Raw genomic sequence first — 22,389 nt, 5'->3', positions numbered from 1 at the left:
CCAAAGAAACAATTCTGTTAATAAAAACATTGAAACTAGAGTAATATAAATCATGGTTTTATAATTCACTAAAATGTGAATATTTTTTGGTTTAATTGTGAAGTTTTTGAATCAAAAGGTTAAATTTATCTTCAGATAGTTACTTTGGAGAATAAGTGTAATCCAAGCAAACAAATGAGTTTTTTAGCTAGAAGAAATCATTTTACCAACATCCAGTGGAGAATGTTAGGAAATGGTCATCTGATCTGTGACAGCAAGTCATAGAAACAATAGCACAGAAAATAGATTGGAGGAAGATAAGTCAAGTTATAGTTTGGGGCTTAGTTTGGGGTATAATTATGTAAGACAGATGGGGACAGAACTGATGATTGAATGATGAGAAAGAGAAGACTCCAAGATTAATCTGTTTTTGGTTAGAGCAACCGGATGGATGGTGATGCTGAGATGGGGAAATGAAGTGTAGAAGCTGTTTGGTGGTAGAAGTGGAAGAGAAGTAAATTGGACATAGTTGTGGGACATGCAGGAAGAGGCAGTTGTGTAGATCCATCTAAAAGTTCCTGAAGGGGTTTGCTGACCCTGCAAATTCAGCAGGTCAAGAGAATACCAATATACATATCCCACGTAGTCACTTCCTTAGGATATCGTAGTAAGGGAAATAAACAAGGTCGAGGAAAACAACAATCTCCACGTATAGCTTGTGTAACAACAAACTTACCTGCGCATAAAGTACTTGGAATCATTGTCAGAAACATATCATTAAGTTAAATGCGTGCAGGGCTGTTATCAGTATAACTCTTATGTGTGTGTATGTATGTTTTATGAAACATAGTTGAGATTATGCCTGTTGTAGAATATTTTTTATTTCTCGGCATAAATTGTTCAATGATGCAAAACAGATTGTAAGACACAAATTAGCATTCCCTGATCCAGTAAAATCATGTAAATTATAGAATGATGGATTACTTTCATTTATGTTCTTTTGTTTGGGAAGATGAGTAATTAACTTTAGAAATAATCCAACTACCTTACTTTAATAATATTTGCATAAAAATTATAAAAGAGAAAAAAGGTTACAACTTAAGCAGAAATAATAAGACCAACCCTGCCTATTGTTATTAAAAATAGATTTGTGAATTAGTACTATAACACTTAATATTTATTGAGTATTTACATTGTGCTTGGAACTGTTCTAAGCATTTTACATACGTTATCTCATTTGTTACAACAATCTCCTGAGGTAGGTAGTATTATTATCTTCACCCTCATTTAAAAAGGAAAATTGAGGCACAAAGAGATTAAGCAGTTGCTCAAGGTCATACCCTGAGGTGGTAGGGTAGGATCTGAATCTAGGCAGTCTCAGAAAACAAAAGAGATTAAAGTAGAAAGGCCAGGGATTAAAAATGGGCTAGGCTTCTAATTTAGAATTCATGTAATCATAGATCTATTTACAGGATAGAAAAGTTACCTAAGAATATCATTATAGGATCTAAAATTAGTAATTCAGATCTTTGTCTTGGCAAAGGTACCAATGATTAAGACAATTTTTACAAGTAAAGGCAGAAATAATTCAAGAATAATATGAAGAGAGTAACAGTCCTTACCATAGGTTCAGTTTAACATCTGGTTGTGCATAGAAACTGCTTATGAGTTAAATGAGGCCTACATGTGAAGTTGTTTTTGGTTTCATTATCTAATTTCCACTTCATTCCAAATTACTTTCCCCAAAAGGAGAGAATATACTTATAGCTGTACTTATATGTATAAAACTGTCCTTGTTAAAAGATATGATAGCTAATTAACTTCAGAAGTTATCTGCAAATTCGAATTTAATTTGTGAATGAGGTTTATCTTATCTTTTTGGAAATTCTAACTAGGTAATCAATTAAAAAATGAAGTGAAATAGCTTATTTCCCTTGAAAACATCTCTTTAGCTTTGTTGTTTGTCATGGATAAATGCAGCTAATACATAAATACAGGTATGGCTCTGGAAGTCGAAAGGTGAATTCATTAATTGTGAACATCTCTGAATTTGTTTACATTAGAAAAAAATCACAACTGATTATCCTTACCAGATCTAAATGGACAAAAAATCCATACATAAACCAAATTCTCAAATTGGCCCTTGTTATGAACTGATGATTGATCATTACATCTTGAACTTGAGAATTAAAGAGCAGTGAATAAAACCAAGGAAAAAAATTTCCAAAATTAATACAAATAGAAAGTTAGTGTGCTGGTTGTGTACTGATATGTTATGTGTGTTTCAGATAACCAAGTCAACTGTTCAACTACTTTACCAATCTCTATGAATACTGACGGATAATATAACTCAAGATGCCCTGCTGAAGAGAATTACTTTGGGAATTTGGTGAACTCAATGTTTGTACTTCTAAAGTAAAAATCAAAGCTATTACCAAAGTTCAATGAGGCTACAACATTTTTTAAAGTTCACATTATCTGCTATGTAAATTATATTTTCATGAATATAAAAATACAATTGAAAAAATTTTTTTTGGTGGAAGACAGATGTTCAAAATTTCTTTTCCATTAAGCACTTGTTTCTGGTGATGAAGAATGATTTGGTAAAGCAGTTAACAATACATTTTCCAAAGACACCAGAGGATCTGTATAATACTGTAAAGCAGGACTGAAACCTTTCTGCTGTAAATACTCGACTCGGCCTTGGTCAATCAGCAATTTACAAAGATGCCCTATTTTCTTCTTTTCTTCAACAGTAAGGAGCCTAAATCGAATAAACACAAAACATCATTAAAATTTGTAGGAGTTTATGAAAAAATTATTGTAGTCACTTCTATTTATTGATAAAAGTTGCTAAGTAACCCATGATATACTAGGTGCTATGTTCCATGTTTCCAAGATACATTTTATTTATGCCACAATAAAAGTGTATTTTAACTTATTCTAAAATTGGATGGTAAAATGCATCTTCATCAATAGATTCTTGGTAACATTTATCTAAAAAAAACCTGAAGCAATAACAAAACATTTCTGCCTTAGTGTTGTGCATTTCAAAGTAGTCACTTACCCAGGCAAACTCTCAGTGCTGTCGTCCGTGATTCTGCATCCCCCATCGTCATGCTCTTCACTGTCATCACTGTGCTTATCTTTTCTCTTTGAGGTCACGTTGGAGGCTTCCAAAGATGTTTTTCGCATCCCACAAGTTGCCCAACTACTCATTCGCTGGAAGTAGTGGAAATCCACTGCTCCAAGGCCTAGAGCCCTGAAATATTCTTTGCCCACATAATGTCTCCAATCACACCTGTGGTGACAACAGAGTGCAATAACAATGCCAGCCACAGGGGTCCACTTCTCTGGGACATTTTTCTCATTTCCTTCCTTGGCCAAAGGGTTAATTTCTTTGTCTGTTTTATCATTCTTTCTGCGTTTGGCTAAAGGTTCTTCATTCCTTTCCTCACAACTGGCAGCATAGGTTTCAACCAAACATCGTAATGCAAGATCTGCAAACACAATTATGTGGCCCCCCAAACCACATCATCTTTAAAAATAAGTATTTTTTACATTTATTCAGCAGTATGGCTTCTAAAATCCCAACAATAAAACCTACTTAGCTTTATACTTGTAATAATTCATCCATGAATTATCAATTTGTTCATGTTTGTTGTGTTCTTGTTAGCATCTAATTTTCTCTGGTGACTTATTCTGCATAAAATCTACTTCCCCCCAAAACTGTCTGAAGCTTAAGATCTAGAGTTTGTAAAAACTTTTAGTCCAACTACTTAAACTGGCTCTCATTTTTCCTGCTCTGAGGAAATGACTTGTACAGAAAAAAATTATTCATCTACACTTACATTCCAGGAAAGTTTTGAGTTTAAGAAACCCAAAGAAAAAAATTGAGGGGTAAGGCATCGGCTGAGATTTAATGTTAGGTGTGAGTCCTGAAATGTAAGGTGTTCACAGCAAAAGCTGATGAGCTGAAGAGTTGAGAAGAGGGAGTCACACTGTGGAAAGTAGGCCTCACTGAGCAGCCTTACAGGTATTTATGTATTCATTCAGCAGTTAGTTACTGAGTACCTTTTGTGTGCAAGCTTTGCGATGTAACGATGATTATACACATAAACTTAGAGGTGAATGTACTCCAAATTAAAATGAAAATTTTAAACCTAAAAGCTAAACAAATAGATTTTTTTGATGAGTAAGACTATTTCCCACTGAAGACCACTATACTGATGACAATATTGGAAAGACCCCAAAATTATGCTGTGAAACCCATATTTTCTGTCTGATTAGACTGGCATGCTGTGCTTAGTCAATCAGAAACATAAATATTTTAAAATTGTATTACCCTAAGATGTCACCAGTGACTATTAAGTGATTTTTTTACTAGTAAATTTAATTCAATATATGAGTTTAAGTCGACAAACATTATTGGGAGAAAAGGATAGCTAATCTATTATTTCATAAACTATTATTTCCTGACAAAATATATTCAGTCACTGTTTTATTTGTATTAGACCTAAGTAAATGATTTTCAGAAATGTGAATACCCAGAAAAACTATTAAAAGAATGAAGTTATTTTAGAATCAGAAGTAGCTTTAACAATCTATTTCAACCTCTGCTTTACAAAGAACTTAAAGGACGAAGCCACACACCAAAGAAAGGGACAAGGACACACAGCAAAGTGGTGGCCAAGATTATTCATTCACTCAAATGCTTACTGTTTCTATTATATGCCAACCATTGTGTTAGCACATTCCCTGTGCTCAAAAATTTCACAGTCCAGTGGGAGAATTAAACATAGTTAACTAAATTAGCTATTTTAAAAAAAAAATTTTTTTTAACATTTATTTTTGAGACAGAGAGAGACACAGCATGAACGGGGGAGGGGCAGAGAGAGAGAGAGACACAGAATCGGAAGCAGGCTCCAGGCTCTGAGCCATCAGCCCAGAGCCTGACGCGGGGCTCAAACTCGCGGACTGCGAGATCGTGACCTGAGCTGAAGTCGGACGCTTAACCGACTGAGCCACCCAGGTGCCCCTAAATTAGCTATTATATAACAAATTGAAACACAATAAGGTAGAGATATGCAGATGGAATGATGATAAACACTATGGAAATTAGAAATTGACACAGTACAGTACATGGAAAAAGTATACAGGCTTTTAATTTGCTGACCAGTAAAGGGGCAAGCAGGAACTAGCAAAGGCTGGAAGGCAGAGGCCACACTGACAGCAGGTTGTCCTGTTAAAGAGCTTGGACTTTAAGCTGTAGGTATTAGGAACTATTGAAGAGTTTTAAGGGGAAAGACATATTAGGTGTGCAGCCAATGGGTCCAAATATTAGTATTTAAAGAACAGGCAGTGGAAGGTGACCATGAGAAAACCAGAAAGAATGGCATAGATGTAGGGGAAGAATCAGGAAAGAAGAATCACAAAGGAGAAGGAAACAATTTTAAGAAGGGCAAGCAACTGCAGCAGAGATTTTTCAGTAAGACAGTAGAGTGATGGAGAATTCAGATAGAGTGAATCAAGAGGGGAAAGTGTGTGGAACAAGGAAAAATGGCCAATATAGATCATACTTTGGAGAAACTTGAGTTAGATGGGTAAGAGTAAATGAGGGTGCTTTTATTCCTCCCCAGGATAGTTGGCTTACTTTAGAGGCTTTTCTGAGGGTTAAATGAGGTAAGGTACATGAAAGTCCTCTTAAAAACTATGAAGGACAACACAGATATACAATATTCAAAGCCATTTCTGGCCAAATTGAGTAACATTTTATGGAGGCTCCAAGATCCCCGGATGGGAGATGAGGAAATCAGCAGGAGCCAGGAAGAAGACGTTGAATACTAATATGCGCCAGATACTCACATGTAACCTGGTAAGTTATATGTTATTATTCCTGTTTTACAGATGAGATAACCAAAGCTCAGAAAGGTTATGTAATTTGCCAAGGTTACATAGCACAGCTGAATCCCAGACTATCCGATGCTCTTTCTACTTTACCATGCTACACCTGACAGATCTAAGTGCTAAGATAAGATCTTAGATTTTTTACCTAGCATTTCTTTTTTCATTTTCCCCAGAATCCTGGTACATAACCGTCTTCTGGTGGGAGAGGTTTCACAATCCTTCCCAAGCAACTCCTTAAAAAACTCAGTAGCTTCGGGGCGCCTGGGTGGCGCAGTCGGTTAAGCGTCCGACTTCAGCCAGGTCACGATCTTGCGGTCAGTGAGTTCGAGCCCCGTGTCAGGCTCTGGGCTGATGGCTCAGAGCCTGGAGCCTGTTTCCGATTCTGTGTCTCCCTCTCTCTCTGCCCCTCCCCCATTCATGCTCTGTCTCTCTCTGTCCCAAAAATAAATAAACGTTGAAAAAAAAAAATTAAAACAAAAAAACTCAGTAGCTTTTGGGGTGGAATTATACAGTCTCCATAAATGATTTGTTTCCTTTTCGGTTGAAATACAACCCAAAGTCTCATGACTCAGTATTTACACAAAAAACTCTTAATTCATCCTGTCAAATGGCCAAAATGAGCAGATAAATAAGAAAATGCTATATTTGATATAACACAGGGCCAGTGCTACTATGAAAATTAATGAGTTTAAGCATAAGTGGTATAAACTACTCAAGAGACTATTTCAATGTTTGGGACCATATAAAGCTAAAACTTAATGTGTTTGTCTAGTATGTAAACATCATTAGTATGTTTACGTACCTGTTGCCACACCACACAGATGCTTTCCAATTCCTACCACGGGTAGTTTTTCTTTGCTTAGCAAAGGAATCTTGTCTGTAATAAAAGTAAATGAGAACCGAGTTAGCTCTCTTCTGAGATAAGGCATTCACATGGCATTCTAAAAGAGAGAACCAATTTGAACCTTTAGATTTTAGGGCGTGAAGAGACTGAAACAAAAACTTCACTTTATTGCTGATGAATGAGAGACTCAAAGATGTAGTGACCTGATAAATACCAGCCAGAATTAGAATTAAAGTTTCTTTCTTCTTTTCTTCCCTTTTCTTTCCCTCTCGCCTTTCCTCTCAAGTTAAAGTTTCTTGACTCTTAGGCCAACGTTATTTCTTATATACTGACCCAGGACTTTCCTCTGTAGAAGCCTTTTTTTTGCTAAATATTATTAACACATTGATAAAAGAACTCAAAACTTTCCCTGCTAGAAGATGTATTTTGAGCAAATAATACACATGACAAACATATATTAATAATATGTATTATATTATATTCGATATTATAACCGTATTATGTTATATAGTTTTAAATATATCTTCATGTTCAAAAATAAAATGTTTTCTTAAGCTTTTCACATTATTTTGAAAAAAAGAAAATATTCATAACAGTCCTGAAAAAGTAAAAAAAAAAAAAAAAAAAAGTCCACAAGGTAATGCAGTAAAACGTACTACATTCGTTATGGCCTCCATTTTTTCCCCATTCATTTTCCTTTTTCTAAGATTCCAAAATGAAAAGTATGCTTCCCACTACAAATCCAGCCACAGCACCTAGTACAGTGGAACAGTCCAATGGAAGTACTTAGTAAATTCAACTTTTCTGTTGCTTGCTTTCAAATGTATTATATTACATGCCAGGAGAAATTGGTACCAAGTGGAATAGTTTGCCTGTGTCAGGGAAGATAGAAGTTTAAATTAAGATAGTTCAAGAGACTTACCATCAGTTAGGGTGAAGGGAAAGGGTGTCTAAGAAAGCCCTTCTGCTTTATGCTTGAAAATTACCTCATTTCCTCTCTCCCCTATTTCTTTGGGCTTGGAAAATAGAACAGATGAACTTCTGGGAAATGATGGTAGATTGAATACAAGTATCTGGTTTGCTCCCTCCCGAAACTCTACCAAAATGAGAATTAAAGGATTTCTGAAAAGGTATAAACTCACAAAATCTGAAAGAGGTCAAAAGGAGACAAAAGTGGGAAAGGCTGAGAATTAACCAAATTTATTCCACAAATCTTCAAAAGGCTTAAGAATTGGGGGTATCAGGTACCTTGGAAGTGGAGATGAGTAGCTACAATAGTGTTGGTGGAAAGTCTACTTAAGTAGTCAGATCCCCACCTCATAGCTACTTGGTGAGTACCTCTTTCCCACTTGGTAGAAGACTATGCGTGAATTCTCTGGAGCATCAGGAGGTCAGTATATTGAGGGGCAATAGGAAGTTGAGAGTTGAAGTATGGTAAAGGAGCAGGAATAAGTGAGTTGTGCATATGGATTTCCCCACTGGGTCCCAGAATGTTTGCAATCAGATCTTTAACCTGTAGGTAGGTGATCAGAAGATTCTCCTCTGTGGAATCTGACCAACTCAAGAGGAAAGATCACATCTTAGGCAGATCACCCCAAAGTGGAGCTCAGAGTCAACAATTCCACCTGAGGACTTGGAGTTCTGAGTCCCTCAATCCTAAGAACATACCATCAAGGAGCACTAGCTGTTTAAGGACAGCCTCTAAGTTGAAAGAGACAGACCAAAACAAATGGAAAAGAGCAAATTGGTGAAAGCAGATTATGAAGGGAGAATAATTCTTAAAAACCACTATTAATATCCTCAGAAAGGTAAGATATGGCAATTAAGAGAAAAGAACAAGATATAATAAAGGTAAATTCAAAGAAAAAAATCTTAGAAATGAAAACTATGATAGGAGAAATTAATTGGGAAAATTTTAGAAAGTATAGAAAAGAGACCAAAAGACATAAAACAAAGAATTCAAGAGGAGTAGAAAACCATCCCAGTAGGTCTAATAGCTAAATCATGAGAAAAAAAAATTTTTGAGACAGAAAGAGTATGCGAGAGAGGCAGAGAGAGAGAGGAAGATAGGCTCTGAACCACCACTGCAGAGTCTGATGTGGTGCTTGAACCCATGATCTGAGATCGTGACCTGAGACAAAACCGAGTCAGATGCCTAAACAACTGAGTCACCCAGGCACCCCAAATCATAGGAATTCTTATGTAAAGGGAGAAAAGAGAAAGTGGTGTAGAGAAAATCATGAAAGAAAGAATGCCAAGGAAATTTCCCAGAAAGCCGAGAGTACTAGAATCTCTAAATCAGGATTTTTCATCTTTGGCATTATGGACTTTTTGGCCCCAATAATTTTGTTGTGGGGAGCTATTCTATACCTTACAGGACATTTAGCAGGCCTCTGGTCTAGGAAACTCTCTGGCCTGTATTAGATGCCAGCAGCATACCCACAGCTATGACAACCAAAAATGTCTCAGACATTGCCAAAGTACCCTGGTGGACAAAATGGGCTCCAGTTGAGAACCTCTGCTATAAACGGAAGAGTCCAGCATAATGGATAAAAATATAACCACATGAAGGCACATCCCTGTGAAAATTCATAACACTGACAACAAAGAAGGGTCTATAAAATTTCAACAAAAAAGCAGATCACATAAAAGGAAACAAGATTCAGAATGGCACTGAATGTTTAAACAATACTAGCGGAATAAACTTTCAAAATTCTAAAGGAAAATGATTTTCAACCTTGAAATACAAATCCCCAGGCAAGTCAAGTGTAAGGCAAAATAAAAGATATTTTCAGACAAGGCAAGGTCTCAAATGCATTGTTTCTCAGGAAGCTATAGGAAGAGGTGCTCTGCCCGAAGAAAGAGTAACTCAACAGAGGAAGATGTGGGGAAAAATATGGAAAAAGAAATTCCCATCCAGAGAGTCGAAGAAATCCCTAGGATGAGACTGAAGAGAGTTTTAATGCTGATCATTGTGCGCCAAGAACAGAGGGCATCCAGTCTGGACTGGAACATGTCTGAAGGATACAGGGGAGAATTATTTTAGGAAGATGGAAAGTAATAGAATACTTGATGAATGTATTACAACAAATACATTTTTAAAAGACCAAGTAAACAAAATTATAAATTATTAATTTATCAACAACAACAAAAAACTGTACAGGAAAAAGTAATTTAATACATGTTCCTGTGATAAAAAAAATGATGATTTAATCTTTAGTGCATATTAGAAATATGAGGAATGGGAAATGTTTGCACTTGAGGTGGGGCAGGAGTAGAAAATCTTTATCTTCCACTGGGAAAAACCAGCAGATAATGGTTGAAAAAAAAAAAGGAGCAGCAAAAACAAAAGCCTGTTGTTAGACACTTGAGATAAATATAAAAATTCACCTGTAAGAGGTAAATGTGGTTGGATTTAAAGAGAGAACCATGGCAGGGAGGAAGTGGTTGGTGCTGTTTTTATAAAAACTTAAGAACTTGTAGCACTATTTGACTCTTGACCACACATATGTAAGTTTAAGAAAAGCCCAAAAAAGAAAATAAATGAAGAAAAAACAAAGGGGGGATGTCTCCGGTGAACTCTTTCAATAGAAACTTCCTGTTCTTTCTCTTTCCCTAAAATGATGAATAGTCAATTCCAACCGTGCCCCCAGGAAGAGAAGTCCTCTAACTGAATGTCATATTCTCATTTCAAAATTACCTTTAATCCCTCTCAGTGTGTCATTAAGTCTTTATTTTCAAAATTAAGAAAAAGCCAAAGTATGGAAGTCTGCAGATCATGACCTGAGCCAAAGTCAGACACTTACTTGACCAAGTCACCCAGGCGCCCATATGATTCACATTTTCACTGGTGGCTATATTTTTAGGTAGGTCGTTGTTTAGCAGGAGAGAGATTTTTCAACTGGTACAAATTCTAAAAGGGCAGTAGTGAACTAGATTGTAGATATTTGCTCCCTATTAATCTCTCTTATTTTGGTTTAAAATATGGAATGGGGGCACAGAGTGGGCACAGAATAGTCATATAGAAACTAAGAAATATGGTAGGCTACTTTTCAGTATGCTTAATAAGAATTCAACACCCACCATAAAAACTTGTCTAGAATTTTCAATTTTAGAAAAGTAATATACTCAGTTAAATAATTTTAAATACAGTTATTTATATATAAATGCTGGGTTGCTTCACAAAGCTGTATTAATTAGTGGGATGGAAGAGGTTACTAGGACATGTCTATATTAATATGAAAAACTACAAAAAGGTACAGAAAGGCACAAAGAGTAGGACTGAAGGGTGTGTGTGTGTGTGTGTGTGTACAAAATGGGACTTGTATACAGAGAGATGAATTATTTCCTTTGCTACTTTCTAGGAAGTATCTTTTGCCATCAGCTAGACAAAGAACTACCTTAATTCTTTAACAGTTTAGGTAAAGTCATGTTAATTATAGGTAGAAGGCTAGTGTATGGTATGAACAGACTCATAATTAAACAAGACAAACAAATAATATAGGGACATATTATTAACACTTTTAAACTCTTTCCTAATATGACACTTCATTTCTAATTGATACTGAAACCCCATTTTAAAAAGTTCCAACCCTGGGGTGCCTGAGTGGCTCAAGTCAGTTGAGCGTCCGACTCTTGATTTTGGCTCAGGTTGTGATCCGAGGGTTGTGGGACCGGGCTCCGTGTCAGGCTCCATGCTGAGCGTGGATGGAGCTTGCTTAAGATTCTCTTTCTTTCTCCCCCTCTGTCCCTCTCCCTCGCTTGCATGCTTGCTCTCTTTAAAAAAAAAAAAAAAAGGGAAAAAAGTTCCAACCCTAATTCAATTTACATTCATTCAAATGTTAGATATAACATTTTATATTAACAATGCATTAATTTTAGTTTGTCTTCACTGAAGCACTGTTCTGCATGATTGGATTTCTAAGCAACCCTCAGAATTTGAAACTTCTATGATTCATGGTAGAGCAACTGAAAGTTATGCAACTTACTCAAACACAAGTGCTGAATATCAATTTGAAGTCTCTCAAACACTGAATTTTTCTTCCTGTGTTTGCCATCTACCTGCACAAAAATAACATTATCATAACAATGGTTTTTTATATTTAAAAAGATTTCTATTTGTTTTCAAAATTTGGAGGAAATAATTTCCCATCTTATTTTTTAATACTTAAAAAACAGAATCACTAATTAAAAAATTTAAGATTATATATTCTTTGATGAAAACTCTAAAACAGTATCATACATTTTTAAAAGCCTCGAAAATTTTATAAATTTTTATGTATCATTATTTCCTTTAACTCTAAAATGTCCCAATTCACTGATGTAGGAACTAAGGTTCAAAGATGTTAAGTGACTAACCTAAGGTTATTTGCCAGCTCCTTTGCCTTTGCTAGCCCATAATACACTATTTTTGGCTCATTCCGTTTACTCTCTCTGAAAGATCACAATCACCATTCTGATCTATGTCTATGTGCCTATGACTTACAAATCTACACTGTGGCCCAGATCTTTTTGATGAGCACCAGGCACATACCCAGTTGTGAACTAGAAAGTTCTACTTCAACAGCAAAATCATTCAAAACTAAACTCATCATTTCTCTCTCCGAACCTATTCTTCCTCTTCTCCTTGTATATTCCCTATTTCGGGTAAAAGGCACCACAAGTCACTTAAAGCCATAAAGTGTCACCCGAAATAACTCCTCTCTCATACTTAATGACTAATAAATCAACAAGTCTCCTTGCTTCCAAATACTTAGCATTTCTCACACTTTTTTTCTCTTCTCCATCCTACTGCAACAGCCTCAGCTCTGGCCCATGTCTTACTTGAATTACTGGATAATTAATCTTATCATTAATCTCTCATTAATCTTCTGCTATATCTTTAATGGTACTGTTAGGATGAACTTTTAAAAAGCCTTTCTTGGGGCGCCTGGGTGGCTCAGTCGGTTAAGCATCCGACTTCGGCTCAGGTCACGATCCCACGGTCCGTGGGTTCGAGCCCCGCGTCGGGCTCTGGGCTGATGGCTCAGAGCCTGGAGCCTGCTTCCAATTCTGTGTCTCCCTCTCTCTGTCCCTCCCCCGTTCATGCTCTGTCTCTCTCTGTCTCAAAAATAAATAAACATTAAAAAAAAAAAGTTTAAAAAGCCTTTCTTGGGGCACCTGGGTGGTTCAGTCAGTTGAGTGTCTGACTTTGGCTCAGGTCATGACCTCATGGTTTGAGGCTTTATGCCCTATGTTGGGCTCTGTGCTGACAGCTTGGAGCCTGGAGCCTGCTTTGGATTCTCTCTCTCTCTCTCTCTCTCTCTCTCTCTCTCTCTCAAAAATAAACATTAAAAATAATAAAATAAAATAAAACAAAACAAAACAATAAAAAGCCCTTTTAGTTTCTTCACCAACTTTTACATTTACATATTCTTTCAATCTCCTCTCAGCAGTTATTTCCTCTAGGAAACCTTCTGTGACCCACACTACACTAAAGCTGGTGTTCTATCTTCACGCTCCTAAGGGCTTCTGGTACTCACCATTATCGTAAGAGGCTTATTAGCAAACTGAACCGAAATACTCGTAAGTCTACCCCCTAGATGTAAGCTTCTCAAAGACAAGAACTAAACTTGTTCCCCTGTATCCCCAGCATGTAGCTGGCTAAAGTCAAATGCCTTCCCTTGGCATAAAATATGACACCTTCCAGAGTCTAGCCCTCTTCTCCCATCTCATCACCACTGAACTCTACTTGGAACCATGCATTCCCATCATAGTGAAATGTTTCCATGTTTCCCTGTTGTTTCAGGTATTTGGTTACGTTGTTCATACTTCCTAGAATGCTTCTTAAACCCTCTATCTAGGAAATGTGATTCTCCTTTCAAGACAGAGCTCAGGCATCACCTTTCCTATATAGCCATTTGCATCCCTTCCCTGAAATAAAACATGTCACTCCCTCTTCTGAACTTACACTGTACTTTGTACAGTTTTTTTTTCATATTTTGATACTTCTCTATAATTCATTTGTCTTTCCTTTCTAAATATAAATAATAGAGCGTAGGGACTTGTCTTGACTTCCACTCAATGTCTATCATGGTGCCTAATGGTATGTTCAGTAAATGTTTACTGAATGAATAGTTAGTATGTGGCACAGGTAGGTTAGGACCCAAGACTTTTAACTCCTAGCTTGAGCTTGGCCCTTTCCACATATTTTCTTATCTCTGCAAATAGTTTTAAGAACACAGCTCAATGGACTATCAAAATTTAGATTAAAAAATGACCTTCAGTTTAGGTCATGAATATAATCAGAATAAAAAGCTACATCAAATTAATGCAAAACATTCATTTTCTTAAAACGACATGTTTCTCAGTATCATTCTTTCTTATTTTTTTTTAATAAGAAAAGTGCAGCTTGGTTATTAATATACTGTCATGGTTTCACTTGCCTTGAATCTCGTGGTCACTTTTTCTACTAGGATGAAGTGAACTTTTTCAGCATCTTTTAAGGCAATATCAACCCAATGAGACAATTTTCCTTTTCCTGCTCCAAACTCAACAAAACATCTTCTTGGACCAAGTAACTTTAATTTTTCAATGTTACCTAAAATAGAAGCCTGCAAACTTCACAAGATTATTTTATAAACTAGAGCAAACACATTTGGCTCAAGGGGGAAAACATCAAGGTAATTTCTACATATGGCAGCATGTGCACATTGGTAATTTTTGTTTGGCTTTAAATTTTTTTCTCTTGCTTAAGATTTTTAAAACACAGTACTCAGAACCATATCCATGCCAAAAGTTTTTAATATATGTTTCCACATATTTTTGAAATGGAAAGATTCTGTACTCTGAAAGATAAACTAAACAAAATCTCATTAATAACTATATTTAGAAAGAATGTTAGCTTTTGACAAATGAACAAAAGGCCAATTTTAGCACAGTTACTATGGCCTAAACATACCTGCTGTTTCAGGTGTTTGGTTGCAGAATCACCATTTTTAGGGTCATTAAGGGCATCATGCAATGCTGGATGGGACATAATTTGATCTTTAAGTGTAGAGTTCAAACCTGTGCCAAATATAAGCACAATAGCTTAAGCAACCAAACATGAAACCGTAGGGCTCTGAACAATGGTAGTAACATTTTTTAAACCACATTGGTATCAACTCATAAAGCACCTAATTATTCCAAAAATTTTAACTTGCAACTGGAGGCAGACTTACCTTCGCTTGCTCTCCGCAATTTCTTAATTAAGTTTTCCAACTGCTCTTCAGAGAGAGAAGAAATTGGAACCTATATACAAGAATGGGGTATGAGCTGGTTTGGGAACTAACCATCACTAATAATATGGATTCTATAGAAAAAATACATTCTAAATTCAAAACAATTAATTTATTCCAAACAAAAAGTGGAACATAGCTTATTCCCAGTGTGGAGACAGCTTACAGACACCTTTTAAAATTAAATATTAAATCAAGTACTTACTAATTGTTCAGGTATTTCTGTTTCATCTTTTAAGCCTGCATTAATATCTTGAATAAAGAAGTCCTTAATAAAAACAAAACCACAACAATACTGTTATTAATGTGAAGAGCTCACAAAAATTAAGCTGAAAAACTGATACTTCTCTTTTTCCCATACCCTGTACCTGCCATCCTCCCTTTATCCCATTTAGGAATAAAATAATCACTGAGCACCTACTGCAGTCCTTAATTTGCTTTCGGTGTCAAGGATTCACCATAGCAGAGAACACAACAAAAATCTCTATGTCCTCATGGATCTTATATTCTAGTGAGTCGTTATCTGAATAAATGTGTATAGTCTAAAGAAACTCATTAGTAATTTTTGTTAAAGTTTTCACCTGTCTGTAGCATATAGACTGAGGTTGTCAATTTTGCATATGGTGTAAGAGTAAAAAACAACAAAGTACCAACTATATACGGCTATTTAGCAGAGAAGCAGTAGGTCCAAAAGCAGATAAGATATAGATATTACAAAGCTTTAGGTCTGGTTTCTTCTATTTTATGTATTTTTGTGTGATATAATAAATATCTTTAATTTTTTTTATTAAACGGTGGGAACAGCTCACCCTTTAATGTCAGTGTCACCTATAGTTCTGTCCTTAGTCTCATGCTCTATCACCTGCTACCTCTTGAGTCTCCTCTTCTACTCAGCTCTCCCCTTATATTCTATACTCCAGTCATGTGCAATGCCCAATCCCAGACAAGGCTATCAGCTCTCTCACTTCTAGGCCCTTACATGTTTTTTTCCCTGTCTGGCAGGTTCTCCTTTGACCTGTAGGTCTCATATGTGATACTCCTTCAGAGAAGCCTCCTGACTCCTTCCCCATCTCTTTCACCCCCTATTTCTCCCAAAAAAAGGATTAGGTTCATCTCCTTTATTCTTTCATAGCACTCTGTACTTAATCAATTTTAACATAGACAATATTGTATTTTTTGTCTCTCCCACTAGACTGTAATGTTCTTATAGCCAGGGTGCTTGGTACAATGTCTGGCATAAATGTTCAATTAATATCTGTGGAATAAGCAAGTTCCTCCCTCACCCTTCTAATCTCTTACCCTGGGTAACTTAAAAATCCAAGGCCTATAACCTGTATGTATTTGACCTCCAAATTAACTATTCTACTGACTTTCAGACTCACATATCCAACTCTGTTTTTAGCCACTGAGTTTTATTGATTCTGCTACCTAAATAGTTCTTGCATTTATTCTCTACCCTTTTCTATTCTCTTTCATTTAGTCTCTTATCATGTCCCACCTGGATTTCAGCAACAGCCTTTAACTAGTCATTCTAATTCCAAGCCATCCTTCCACACTGCTCTGAAAGTTTTGTAAGAGGTAAATATGGCCATTCCATTCCCTAGCTTAAAATCTTTCAGTAGTTCCCCACATCTTTCAGAATAAAGTCCAAGTTCCTTGAAAGTCTCAATGTAGTTTCTCAATTTCTGCCTTTGCACATACAGTTCTTTCCACCTAGAAGGCCTCCTCTTCCTTTTCTTTGCCAAATCAAGACTCAGCTCAAGTGTTTTTCTCTCTGGGAAGTTTTTCTTGACCTCTTGGCTATAATTTTAAGTTTTATACAAGTCTGTGCTCTTATCACATACTTACTTCTTTGATTGAACTTATTAAATAATATCCCTTATTTACAAGTTTACTTTCAAACTCCTTAAAGGCTGGGACCATATTTTATTGAAATAAATTTAGTAAGCACTAAATAAATATTTTGAATAAATTGTGAAATTATTTTCTAAATGACACTCCTGTTGCATAAAATTCTATTATCTGAATTAGGACTACAAGTGGATTCATAGTCTATATATATACTCAAATGCATTTACTACATTCAAGTCTCCTGAGGCCAGAGCCTTGTTAAATATTCACATTTGTAATCAACTAAGTACACATAAACATTATATACCACACATTTCACCACTCAGTTTTACTGATCAAACACTTACAGGTTTTGGCTTCTCTCTTGAGTTACACTTTTTCAAATGTTTTGCTAGTTGATCTTCATATACTGTGCTAAATTTAAAGAGAAAATTATTTAAAATAAGACTTGTGACAGTTAATCTTTCTAGCATAGAAAAACCCTTATCTGACCCATACTTACTGTTTTGGATCTAAAGGACACAGAATTCTCTTTCGAGCATTTTCTTCCTAATAAAGAAAAATGATGTATTTGTTTGTATAAAAAAAAAATCACGTTCGTTGCTTACAGATACTAAATATAATTTCAGTGTAATCATAAGCTTATGCATTCCCAAAACAAGGTAAGGAAACCTTAAAAGGACATTAATAAAACACTGGCAAAATCAGGTCACAGAGTTTGACAACAAAAATCTCCAACATAGCTGGTTTATGTATACATGAGCAAATACTGCTTTGGACAAGGGTTTATAACTTCAAATAGGTTATAGAGAAGGTCTACTTATGGAATTTTGAATCTATAATAGCACTGACTATAATTTGCACTATTACTTTAGGCACCCTGAAGAAAAATCTGCTGCCGATTTAAAATATGACATGTGATGGATTTTAAGGTGCATTCTGATTTCAGAGATGTTAAAATGTGAGAAAAAGAAGTTATCTTAGAAACAATAAAATATGGTATTTTAACCATTTGGTATGTGGCCATAATCCTACTGACTTTGCAAGTTTTCGGTATAGCAGAGCTATAGCCCATTTGTTTCTAAGTTACGTGAATTTAACTACATGTGCTAGAAAAAAACCAAAGGAGAATTAATAGTGCTAGCAATTCTATTCAATATTCTTATGAATCTGTATGCAACAGGACAGTGCAATAGTTAAAACCATAGGTCAGTAGGATTGCCTAGGATTGGTCTATCAACTTCTAACTCAATGACCTGAGGTAGGCTCATTGCCTCATCTAAAAGATGAGAGTATGTCTCACCTCCTAAGGCTTGTAAGAATTAAGTGAGCTAATATTAAAAGTACATTTAAAAAACTTCTTGGCATGTCGTTGGCCATATAGTAAATGCTAACTGTTCACTGTTATTAACAATTCTTTTTTCAGTTTATTTCAGTTCTGAATGCCTCCCAGTATACCCATGAAATGACTGAATTTCATGGGAAAGCTAAGAGACTTTTCAATATTTTTTGAAAAACTGTGCATTATTCTTCCTTATTTGCTGACTCTAAAATACAACCTCCATGAAAAGGGAAGACTCTACGTTGACTCCCCAAAGCCTAACCATAGAGTTGGGGGAAAAAAGCACTTTTATTATTCGGGTTTAGAAACTGGGTTTCTCAACCTTGGCGCTACTGACATGTTGGGCTGGGTAATTCTGTTTTGGAGGGGGCTGTCCTCTGCATCATAGGATATTTCGCAGCATCTTTGGCTTTATCTATTAGGTGCCAGGAACACTCTCCTCAGTTGTGACAACCAAAATGTTGCAAACATTGCCAAGGGTCTGCAGGGGGGCAAAATCACCTTCAGTTAAGAAGCAGTGGGTAAGAAAACAACAACAAACAGTGGGTAAAATGTGTACAAGTGGTCTCAACTACATATGATACTTAAGACAAAAAGATGGAAACATACACCCCATTATATCATAAATCACAGATTCAGTAGGATGCCACATTGAAAACCAAATCGTGTCATGCAAAGTGTTTTCACTTATCTTGCAATTTTTCTTCAAGGGACCAATAACAACATTCCTTCCTCTCCAGGAATACCAATCAGCTTGTAAGGATCTAGTCATATTCTACTACTGTCACCAACTGCATTCATCTTCCAGATGTCTCATTAAGGTGAAGTAGAAGGTTTCAGAGTGAGAACAAAACTTTCTTCTATCAGAAATCCCATTTTTTGATCAAGGGATGTTGATCTCATCTTTAAATATGTAAGTGGACTGGGCAGTTTAAATACGTGTTCAAGGGCCAACTGTATATCGTTTGACAGTACAATTATATGTGTAACTGTATTATCAAACAAAATTGTACCCTTCCTGTTACCGATTTGAAAAAGATCCAATTCTTACATGATTTTAAATCTTTCCTTACCCCTTTCAGCAGTTATGTTACTTTCAAAAGATTGTACTCTAAGTAAATATTTCTTACGTTTTTATTTTAATCACTCGGTGCTCATTAGAAGTGCACTCCTTAATCCCCATCACCTATTTCACCCATCTCCTCTTTGGTAACCATCTGTTTGTTTTCAACAATCAAAGACTCGTATGTATAAATAAATTTTTTTCAAAAGTTTCTCAACCGCATTCACAAAGAAGTGATTATCACTCACAAAACAATCAGAACACAATTAGTGAAACCTTGGGATCTTTGACCACTATTCTTTCTAAACTACCTTTACCCCTCAGGAAAGGGGAGAGTGGGCGGAGTTTAAGAGACGGTGGTCTGGAGTAAAATTAAGATCTAGTATTCCCAAGAGTTAGGATCAAAATGAACGGGTTACTACTGGCGCTGCTCTACTTAGTACAAGAAACCACTGCACTTCACTAAGACTCATCATCGCTCCCTAGGGAGAGCAGGACTGCGCTTAGTACAGGAAAATCTAGAATATCCAGGGTGACAGCAGAAATCTGTCAGAGGCGAGGGGCCGGACCAAGAAACTTATTCCCAACTCTCGAGAGGGTAGGGTAATACCAGACCTCCGCGGCTCCAGCGTGTTCCCCACAGAACCTTTTCCCCGCGGCCACCACCATCCTGCAGAACCGCTTCTTCTTTTCTACGTAGTAACTGCATCGACCCTCAGCTGGAAAGTCAGTCGTGTGGGGGGTCGACGCAGAAGCCGCCATAATTCAGGGTTCGTTTGGGATGGCAAACATTAGGCGAAGGGAAGAAAAGTTCTCCGCATCCCTTGGGTCCTCTTCCCTTAACAAATATGGCCACCGCGAGTCCCGCCACGCAGGCTAATACCCGGAACTGCCGACCGTCTCCTGCAAAACCGGAAAAAACTGATGGTGGCTGAGGAGGTCCAAATCTCCTGCACCTTCCCTCGGTTTCTGTTATCCCCGCCTCCTCAGCGGAAGCCGAGCGCCAAACTCAAATTTTAGCAGGACCCGGACGCCTTTCGGGTAGTTCCGCGGGCCGGGCCTGCTGGACTTTTCCGCTCACTGGCACGGGCAGCGGTCCAACATGAGCCAGGTTCTGTTCCAGGAACTAGTCCCGCTGCAGGTGAAATGCAAAGACTGCGAGGAGAGGTGAGGTTCCGCGTTACCCCGTGCCCGCGGGTGGCGGTTGGGGTCGGGCCAAAGTGGGGGGGGGGGGGGGGGAGATGGCGGCTCTGGCCAGGGAGCACCCAGTTGCAATTGGGTGAGCGGCGGGCGTCTCAGGACGCGGAGAGAACCGCAGCTGGAACCCAGTGTTACTTCTCTCACCAAGTTGGCCGTTGCTGACGGCGCAGAAGGGAGGTATAGAGGAAATAGGAACCTGACCCGCATCGAGTTAATTAAAAAAAAAAAAAAAATCTTAGTTCTAAACCGAATCGTGGAAAATTATAGCCCTACTCTCTCTTTTTGAGACAGAAAGTTAATTTTGTCCGGAGAAGTGAAGTAATTTACACATAATTTACCCAAGGGCTCATAACAAGTTCACGGCACGGCCGGCTCTAGAACTCAGGGCTTCGCTCCCAGCCCTTTTTTTCCGCTCTCCTTTGAATCATATGGGAAGTAAATTTAAGCTGCAGCTTAAAAAGGTTTTTATGGTGTATTGTCTTTTCTTCACATTAGTTACTAAAAATAAGTTACATTTAGTCGCCTGAAAACAGGAGGGGAAAATTATAAATTTCATTTATTCATTCAACGAATACTGCTTATTGGCAAAACACCTTGCTGCGTAGTGGGGCCGTAGTGGCCAGGAAGAACATTCCTTGTTTTCCTGGAGCTTGAAGTCCAGTCGGGGAGGAAATAAAAGCCAGTCTCGCAGATAAATGCAAAATTAAAACTTTGACAAAGGAAGTGGTGCTGTTAGGACTTACCAGATTTGATTAGAAGTCAAGACATTTCAGTTTTGTCTCTGTTCCACAACCCATTAGTTGACTCTTCTCTGAACCTTGTTTCCTCATTTGTGAAACTGACATAAGGTGCCTATGCTGAGGAAATGAAAGTGTATGTGAAAACTAAAGAGTGTGGAAATGGGAGGTTTTAAAAACGAAGACATTGTGGGGGATCTGGGTGGCCTCTGTCTCTCAGAAATATTAAAAAAAACAAAATACACTGTCAACCTTTTCTCTTGTTTAGAAACCTTTGATATATTCTTATCACCTGTAGCAGGGGTTAGCAGACTAGAGCCCATGGGCCAGGTGGCCTTCTTACCTGTTTTTGTAAATAAAGTTTTATTGGAACACAGTCATTCTCATTTAGGAATTGTCTGCGGGCGCCTAGGTGGTGTAGTTGGTTGAATGTCTGACTTGGGCTCAGGTCATGATCTCACAGTTCATGGATTAGAGCCACGTGTCGGGCTCTGTGCTGACAACTCAGAGCCTGGAGCCTGCTTCAGATTCTTCACATGTCTCCCTGTCTATCTGCCCCTTCTCCCCTCATGCTTGCTCTCTCTCTCTTTTGAATAAACATTAAAAAATTAAAAAAAAATTGTATGGCTGCTTTTTTTTCTTAAAAAAAAATTTTTTTTAACGTTTATTTTAAAAAAAATTTTTTTTGATGTTTATTTATTTTTGAGACAGAGAGAGACAGAGCATGAACGGGGGAGGGTCAGAGAGAGGGAGACACAGAATCCGAAGCAGGCTCCAGGCTCTGAGCTGTCAGCACAGAGCCCGACGCGGGGCTCGAACTCACAGACCGCGAGATCATGACCTGAGCCAAAGTTGGCTGCCTAACCGACTGAGCCACCCAGGCGCCCCTGTATGGCTGCTTTTGTGCCATCAGGGCAGATATAAATAATTGTGACAGAGACCTTATGACCCACAAAGCCTAAAGTATTTACTGTCTGGCCCTTTACAGAAAATGTGCTGATCCCTGACCTATAGGGAAAACAACCCAGATTTTAGTTAAATATTCAGGGTCAGTTCAGCTCAACAAATATTTATGAATACTGTGTACTAGGAATTGTCCTACATGCTGAGACTGTCAAGCTTTCTTCGTCTTCACTCTCCTGTCTCCCAACACTAGCAACAAAAACAGTTTTCATGTCAGCCCTCAGGGAACTTACACTTTAATAGGG

The 22,389-nt window shown here is 37.3% G+C and overlaps 3 protein-coding genes across 7 annotated transcripts in view; 2 read left to right on the top strand and 1 right to left on the bottom strand.

Moving 5' to 3' along the window:
- The window catches only part of LRRC39 (leucine rich repeat containing 39), a 30,151-nt gene extending 27,231 nt beyond the window's left edge, over nucleotides 1-2,920 (top strand). For both annotated transcript variants that reach the window (XM_043575667.1, XM_043575666.1), the window contains exon 9: nucleotides 2,268-2,920. In XM_043575667.1, the coding sequence (XP_043431602.1) occupies nucleotides 2,268-2,323 (56 nt within the window). In that variant the 3' untranslated portion in view covers nucleotides 2,324-2,920. The remainder of the gene's footprint in view (nucleotides 1-2,267) is intronic.
- Nucleotides 841-20,006, bottom strand: TRMT13 (tRNA methyltransferase 13 homolog). Of its 3 annotated transcripts, XM_043575663.1 has the most exons (11): nucleotides 19,860-20,006; nucleotides 17,342-17,388; nucleotides 17,187-17,253; nucleotides 15,194-15,256; nucleotides 14,932-15,001; nucleotides 14,670-14,776; nucleotides 14,155-14,322; nucleotides 11,719-11,791; nucleotides 6,689-6,763; nucleotides 3,047-3,479; nucleotides 841-2,743 (listed from the first exon to the last, which is right to left on the bottom strand). In XM_043575663.1, exons 1-11 carry the CDS (start codon nucleotides 20,004-20,006, stop codon nucleotides 2,548-2,550), a joined length of 1,446 nt encoding a protein of 481 aa, XP_043431598.1. In that variant the 3' UTR covers nucleotides 841-2,547. The 3 variants fall into 3 exon arrangements, with proteins under 3 accessions (XP_043431598.1, XP_043431600.1, XP_043431599.1); XM_043575665.1 differs by lacking the exon at nucleotides 3,047-3,479 and having other exon boundaries at nucleotides 2,536-2,743; XM_043575664.1 differs by lacking the exon at nucleotides 841-2,743 and having other exon boundaries at nucleotides 3,070-3,280.
- Nucleotides 20,007-20,249: 243 nt separating this feature from the next.
- SASS6 (SAS-6 centriolar assembly protein) overlaps nucleotides 20,250-22,389 on the top strand; it is a 55,128-nt gene continuing 52,988 nt past the window's right edge. For both annotated transcript variants that reach the window (XM_043575661.1, XM_043575659.1), the window contains exon 1: nucleotides 20,250-20,411. In XM_043575661.1, the coding sequence (XP_043431596.1) occupies nucleotides 20,391-20,411 (21 nt within the window). In that variant the 5' untranslated portion in view covers nucleotides 20,250-20,390. The remainder of the gene's footprint in view (nucleotides 20,412-22,389) is intronic.

Source organism: Prionailurus bengalensis, chromosome C1 (genome assembly GCF_016509475.1).
Source record: "Prionailurus bengalensis isolate Pbe53 chromosome C1, Fcat_Pben_1.1_paternal_pri, whole genome shotgun sequence".
Lineage (NCBI taxonomy): Eukaryota > Metazoa > Chordata > Mammalia > Carnivora > Felidae > Prionailurus > Prionailurus bengalensis.
Note: the sequence above shows the minus strand (reverse complement) of the source record. Positions and strands in the feature narration are given on the sequence as shown.